General features: G+C 40.9%; 1 protein-coding gene across 1 annotated transcript in view; it reads right to left on the bottom strand.

Annotated features, from left to right (window-relative positions):
* The window catches only part of neb (nebulin), a 78,889-nt gene extending 72,265 nt beyond the window's left edge, over positions 1 to 6,624 (bottom strand). Inside the window, exons 1-5 of the mRNA XM_031879070.1 lie at positions 6,536 to 6,624; positions 5,383 to 5,475; positions 1,497 to 1,538; positions 280 to 387; positions 50 to 157 (exon numbers count right to left, since the gene is read on the bottom strand). Of these exons, the coding sequence (XP_031734930.1) occupies positions 50 to 157; positions 280 to 387; positions 1,497 to 1,538; positions 5,383 to 5,454 (330 nt within the window). The 5' untranslated portion in view covers positions 5,455 to 5,475; positions 6,536 to 6,624. The remainder of the gene's footprint in view (positions 1 to 49; positions 158 to 279; positions 388 to 1,496; positions 1,539 to 5,382; positions 5,476 to 6,535) is intronic.
* Positions 6,625 to 7,524: the final 900 nt, after the last annotated feature.

The raw sequence follows: 7,524 nt of genomic DNA, 5'->3' as shown, positions 1-7,524 counted from the left end.
TCATGATTTGGGGGATTATTCGGTCATGATTTGGGGGATTATTCGGTACCTCGCTGAGCTGCTCCTGGGCCTTCCTGATGCGGATCATTTCAGGAGAATCAGTGATGATGGCAGGAGGAGTCCCTCTGGACACGTCGTATGCATGCCGGTATTTGTTCTGTCAAGAAGAGCCCAACAGTCAAAACTTAAATACAGTTAAAAAACAACACTGAAATATTCCATCGTTTATCGTTTAGAGCTGAAGCAGACGAAACAGATTGGTTTTGACTCGATGCTCACGTGACTGTACTGCTCCATCATCTTCTGGCTGTGAGCCAGGTACGGAGTCATGAACTTGGAGGTGTCCACCTTCACCTTCTTCCTGACTTTCCTGGTGGGCAAGCCAGACTGGAGGAGGAGGAGGAGAGAGAGGAAACACAATCAGCCACCCGACGACCTGAAGAGGGCCTCGGCTCCTCCATGACAGGAAGGGAAACGTACAACAAGGTGATCATAGAAACGACGAGGAGGACTCAGCGACGTGACAACAAAACAAACTGTTTCAGGTATTTTACAACAGTGATGTGAATTTGTTGATTAAATAACGATCTGATGGTGTCAAGGTGAAGAGAAAACAACCTACCTATCACTCTAATAACTCAATAACTCAATGTGAAGACTTTAACGGGATAATAAATCAGTAACACATTCAGGTGGTTGGGATAAAGTCATGAATGTTGGATGAAGAGTGACAGAAGGACGAACACAACAAGTAACAGGTGGTAAAGCGGTGAATGTGCGGTCACGTCCACGCTGTCTGTGAGCATTGAGCAACGCATGCAACGCCAGCTCAGCAACATGAAGCGAAGCCAGAGACCGACTCACAGGAAGCAGTTAAATGAGCACAATAAAGCAGCCATTTCTTTATAAAGTAAAGTGAATAAAATATCATTAAATCTATTCAAGAACACAAAATGTTGTTCAATTAATTTTCTGTCTTTACTTAAATCAAACAATGACCACTTAAAGTAACTTAAAATCACATTATAATGCATTATAACAGTGATTATAACGCATTATAAAAAACATGATAATGTGTTACAACTATGAGAATTATAATACACAATGATCCTCCTATAAAAATAAAGTCAGTGATATGATTATGGTTATAAAGCATTAATAATATTTATGAGTGCTTATAACTATGATTACACAGAGATATAAGCAGATTATAACACATTATAAGTGTTTATAATGCGTTATGGACATGGACGTCATAGAAAGTGCAACCAAAACAATAATTTCATGTTCATGCAGAGGTTTAACTGATTTCTCGTAAACTTTTAAGGCTTTAACATAAAAACCTGCCAACATCGAGGACAACAGGAGAATTAAGCAGACAGATTATCTATTAACAGACATGCAGATGGATGGGGAGGGGGGGGGGGGAGGGGGGGGGGGGTGCACCGTGGTACTGTTTGAACTGTTGTCTCTTGGGAGAGGAGGAGGTGCTTTACCTGGAAGGCCTGAGAACTCTCGTGCTCAGTCGTCGCTGTCATCTGCTCGACATATTACAAATATAGGACACACTCTGAGGTTTCACAACTACCAGAACACGTCATGGGAGAAACAGCACAGTATCTTTTGATTCATTGGATTCAGATTGAGGGTGATTTTTCTGCAGCTCTGGAGCTCCGCTAACATCTCCGGTGTGACACAGTAGGACGTCACTCTACACCGCATCGCATTAGTGGTTCTGTTCTGTCAAACGCCCTCAAGAAGAAGAGAGGGATCTTTGTCCTAATGTGTAATAAACTGGTGAATGTTACTGTAAGTAAGACTGGAGTCTAATTAAGCCTCTATTGCACATGAGGACAGAGCAGCATTGATATGCTCTGTTATATGAGCCTGAGTGCTCTAACTCTTTGAATCTGGTCAATAAACACCAGCCACTCACGTGACATTATATTTAGACCATTGTTCCTGTCATCCAGCCCTGAATTGACATCTATTGGTTTCTTTTACAGGGACAACAACTGTCTGTTTCTTTTCTTGTTGCTCAGCATGAAAATAATGCCAAAAGAAAGTCAATTAGGATCCTTATTCATGGTGGAGATACAGATTAAATGCATCCACGTGACTAAGCAACAGTCAGTGCGAGTGATGAACTTTATAATGTCCAACAAACAGGACTTTCAACCAGACGACCGGTGTGGTTTTATGGTGGTGGTTTTCCTAAACCTGGTTATGTGGTTTTGTTGCCTAAACCTAACTGTTGGTTTGTTGCCTAAACCTAACTGTTGGTTTGTTACCTAAACCTAACTGTTGGTTTGTTACCTAAACCTAACTGTTGGTTTGTTGCCTAAACCTAACTGTTGGTTTGTTGCCTAAACCTAACTGTTGGTTTGTTGCCTAAACCTAACTGTTGGTTTGTTACCTAAACCTAACTGTTAGGAGAAGAATAATCTCGTCTATTTATTCAAAGGGGGAAAAGCCTCCTAAACCTCCGACTTGCTGATCCATGAATAGCCCGTCTAACTTACAGCCTGCCTGAATTACACTTCCCTCTACTTAGGAAGTATTTACAGTCACATAAGGTGGAACGTTTGGACCTGAAGCTGACCAATAATAACTTCAAATCTAGAATAAACCAGAGCTGCGAGAAAGAACATCTCAAATCCTTTTTGTTGTGTAAGAGGCTTCAACATCTGGATCTATCAGACAGGAGAGAACCATAGGTGTGAATGAAACGCGTCGCTACAAAGCAACGCAAACAGAACCTCTGTGTTTCCATCCCCTCTCTCTCTGAGTGAACGCTGTGACGCTAACGCGTTCCATCAGAGTGTGATTTACAGCACAGAGGCTTCTCTCCCTCTCCCTCTCCCTCCCTCTCTTTACCTCTCCCTCCATTCCATCTCTCTGCCAATCTGCCGTAGATGTCCACTTCTAAATTTGTGCGGATGCCAGACAGAGAACTCTTGGCTCCACCCCTCAATAACCTGAGGAGTTAAAGGAGAACTACGCCTCTTTTAAAATAAAATCCATACGTGTTATTCCTACTGTCTGAAAATATTAACAAACGTAAACAACTCTCTCCAGAATCCAAAAATAAAATAACATTTTATTCCAGTTTGCTGCTCCAAGTGACTGGAATGAGTTGCAAACACCCAAATATGAACAATGTGTACAATATATATTGTGCATACTGTGGTGTTGTAAGTTTTGTATGAGATTGTTTGAGATGTATCTTTGTTTTATTGTGTCGCCTTGTTGACCAGGTTGTCATTGTAAACTGGTTCTCAATTGGATTATCTGGTTAAATAAAGGTGAATAATAATAATAATACATTTGTGATATCATCAAGTATGACGTATAAACTGCTCCATAGATATTGAATTGATAAAGATGTTATAGACGACACTGAGAGTGACCAGTCTCTTCTCATTCTGTTTCATAGCTGAGAAAGCTTCAATACAATGAAGCTCATTTAGGGATAAAAAAAAGGAATAAAACATTAATTGTGTACGAATACGCACGTACTTTCATTCAACATACTTTTGTGTGTATAAACAGTAGTATGCATCTTTTCTGACGCACCGATTTGTGAGAATCCTAAATTCTGAACTAATTTGAAAATATATTACGTCCAGCAAGTAACATCTTACTGTTCAACTGAAGCGTTATTGACGTTGCAGAGCTGTCGAGCCATCGTCTGTTATGAATTATGTCGTAACCACCGCATTGCATTGTGTGATATTAATGCTGGCTTAGTGTCCAGTGTTTGCATTACAGTAAGCAATTTGAGTACTATTGGTTTCATAATAAGGCTTCAGACATCCTAAAAACAATGTGCACATTACTGTCTAAGCGCAATTAATACAATTCTGGACGCAAACATAAAGAGCTGCAGCAATGAGTCCTAAATGGAAGAATCCTATTGGCTGTTTGTGGAGGAAACCAGTGATGATGACATCATTCCTACGGGAAGTCTGTGAAGCAGCTTTATACTTGATGACGCCACAAGGTTAGACTTACGTCTGTGGTTTCTGAGAGAGAGTAGCTCACGTAAATAAAATAACATGAAATAACATGCTGAATTTCTTAATTCAGGTGGTGTTCATTTACTAGTTAACATGAAGAAAATACTACTCATGATCATAATGAGGTATAAAGTAGATCAATAGCAAATAAACTCTGTCTGAAGTGATTAAACTAGGTCTATGTTTTCTTTTCTCATAGACGAGCTGAACAGTCGTACGTATGTTTCTCCCCATTCTGTAGATGAAATAAGAAGCCGTCCTACTGTTTACTCAGAACAATGCAGCTTCTCTCCACAGTGCAGATGAAAGAGCCAGTGAAATCAGAGTGTATTGATTTTGGTTGATGGGTATCCGCTTGTTCCGCCTCCCAAACGATTTACATCTTTGCAGTAAAGATGGTAAATCTCTTTGAAACAGTTGATATGTTATATGGGAGTCAAATGACCACTGATTGATTGGTAATACATTTTATTTTAAACCATTCAGACTCCCCTATAAGATATCAGCAATATTAAGTATGAAGAAATATACAAGGCAAACTTTAATCCTATTTCACCAGGAAATATGAGATTAAGCTGTTAGCCTTCTGTTTTCACTCTTCCATTGGACACTGACAGGAAGACCTTCACATATATATATATATATATATATATATATATATATATATATATACACACACACATGTACATAATTCAGACACAAAGCGCTCTCCTGAAACATCCTGAAGACACAAACAGGTCAATTTAAACAAAACTTGCTGCTGAAACTTGCACACTCCTGAATTCTATGTAATCCAATCTGCTCTATTTATGCTGCAAGAGGAAGAACACATTCGTCATGTCGGGAGCCATTACATCACTGCAAAATGTGTCCATCGATAGGTTAGACAAGCTGCAGATATCTGATGGTCTGCTACAAAGAAATGTAGTTAAATCATATGCAAGAATAAACTCTTGTGCATCTGGCTGTTGTCACTAGACTCCATTTTATATATATATATATATATAGGATGGCATGCCAACTACATATGATTTCTTGCCATCTTTACATTTATAGCACAACAATGTCCCAGATAAAGATTCTATCTTGAATTTGAAACAGTTTTGATTAAAGTGGCTGTTAAAGGCAATCCAGGACTCAGAAGGTGTCCGTCTGAAACCGGATTCCCCAGAAGAAGTTCTTCCATGAACTGCTGACTGGAGGGGGGGGGCACTAACTGAACTATTCATAGGGGACTAGAACCTGCAGGCCCTGTATCTAACCTCAACTCTACTGAATCATTTCTCATTTTTTAAATCGTATTTAGGCTAGAAACAATCAAAGATAATCAAATACAGATAACAGTGAGAAAACTTCCACTTACCTCTTCCTCAATCTCCTCCTCATACTCCTCATACTCCTCATACTCCTCATACTCCTCCACAACTTCCGTCATTTTGAGACGGATTTAGAGTCTCTGCGTAAAACACAGACAACATTTATTATTCATCATTTGAACTGTGAATGAACAAAGTTCAGAAGTTAACTTAAATGTTCCATCAGTTGCATCGAGTCACACATGTCAGACAGCTTATCCCGGGGCTCAGACCAGAGATCAGAAGAGACAAATGCACCAGTGATATTTTAGGACGCGGCCAGTCACCCCCCCCACTGCTGAACCCAGTTACCCCGATTCAAAGACAGGAAATAATACACAGCAACCGCATGCTAGAAAATAACTACACAAATATATTGACGTTAAACCAAAGGTGTGTGTCGTACCAGCAAAAGATTCCCGCAGTATTTTCCTGACAGTAAAAAAAAAAAAAAGCCTCACTTGCCATCCACTAGGGTCTCAAACTGAACCGCCTAAATCCTAGAAACAAAGTGATAAAAGAAGTGTGTGAAACGCCTCACAAAGTGTCAATCAGTAGCTGCAGATTAGGAAGGTGAGACACATTACAACAGGCCCGTGAATGTGCGACAGCCACAACACAGCTCAGAGGAGCTGAAGGTTGGCGACAGCTGCCCAGCAGAACTTCAGCTATTTGACATGTAAGCTAATGCCGCAGCCTGATTGGTTGACTCTGTTTAGCAAATGGTGGGGCCAATGCCTTCTGAGGCTGCAGGTTAAATATAGGATGGCATACTAAGTACCTTTTTTAGCACTTCATTACCCTCTCTTTAAATCAAAAGGCAATTTTCTCTGTACAATAATAAGAGAAATAGACGAAAGGACAAAAAAAAGCTTAACAGGTGTTGAGATTTCAGAGAGAAGGCCGCTGCTGGAATTTCAGATACATCCAAAGAAAAAAGAGAGGCCTGGTTTCATCGTGTTGGATTCTTGCAGATCTTGATTGTTGGGTTATTCCTTCAATGTGCAGCAGAGCCTTTACACTCTTTATCCCTCAATCAGCTGGATCCAGATGGCAGCAGAGGACGGAAATAACGGACATCCGAGCAGATGGAAAGCCATGCAAGTGTGTAGAAATATGGATATTTAAGGGTTTTTGGTTTTCCTTATTTTGCTTTCTTACCGGTTACACAAAGTTTAAAGGTCTGCCAAGCCGCCAAAGTCTCCCCAGCTTCCCTCCAGAGAAACACCGGGCGACAGCACACAGCTGCGATTTCTACCCAGGTTATCATGTGGCCGACTCAGCCAATCACAGGCTGGCACTCTCAGGTTTCAGAATCTAAATATACATAAATGATCCCCTCAGAAAAGAGCACCTGTCGAGGCGAATGCATCAGCGGTACGGTTATGAGGAAGGAACGGAAAGCACAAGAAGAAAGAAGGGTCAACCCCGACTACAACAGCAGCACTCTGTGTGAGGGGGTGTGTTGACAAATGCTAGTTTGTTTTGGGTTTTTTTGCAAAAGGTTTTGGAAGCAGGTGTGATCGTGGGTGAGGATGTGAGCTGAAGACCCAGCAGGGCTGAGAGCCAGACCTGTTGAGGTCATCAGTTAGCTGAGCCTGAGCTGGTCCTCTCTAGAATCCGGTCAACATCAAACTCAAGGTGGTTTGATGTTGACGCTATCTAAAATAAATGAGGTCTGACAAATCACCAATGCCCCTTGGATTACAGACAAAGCCTGTAAATGAATAATGAGTCAACCCAGACAAGTCTTGACATTTGCTTTGACATGACATGATACATTTAGAACAGTAGAGAAAAGAGGAGAGGAGTGGAGAAGAGAGATCGTAAAGGAGAGATCGTAGAGAAGAGATTGTAGAGGAGAGATCGTAGAGGAGAGATCGTAGAGTAGAGATTGTAGAGAAGAGATCGTAGGGGAGAGATCGTAGAGTAGAGATTGTAGAGAAGAGATCGTAGGGGAGAGATCGTAGAGAAGAGATAGTAGAGGAGAGATCATAGAGAAGAGATTGTAGAAGAGAATAAATCGTAGAGGAGAGATCGTAGAGGAGAGATCGTAGAGGAGAGATTGTAGAGGAGAGATCGTAGAGAAGAGATCGCAGAGGAGAGATCGTAGAGAAGAGATCGTAGAGAAGAGATCGTGGAGGAGAGAT

This window comes from Anarrhichthys ocellatus, unplaced genomic scaffold (genome assembly GCF_004355925.1).
Source record: "Anarrhichthys ocellatus isolate YVR2014 unplaced genomic scaffold, GSC_Weel_1.0 scaffold223, whole genome shotgun sequence".
Lineage (NCBI taxonomy): Eukaryota > Metazoa > Chordata > Actinopteri > Perciformes > Anarhichadidae > Anarrhichthys > Anarrhichthys ocellatus.
This window is presented reverse-complemented; position numbering and strand designations above follow the sequence as displayed.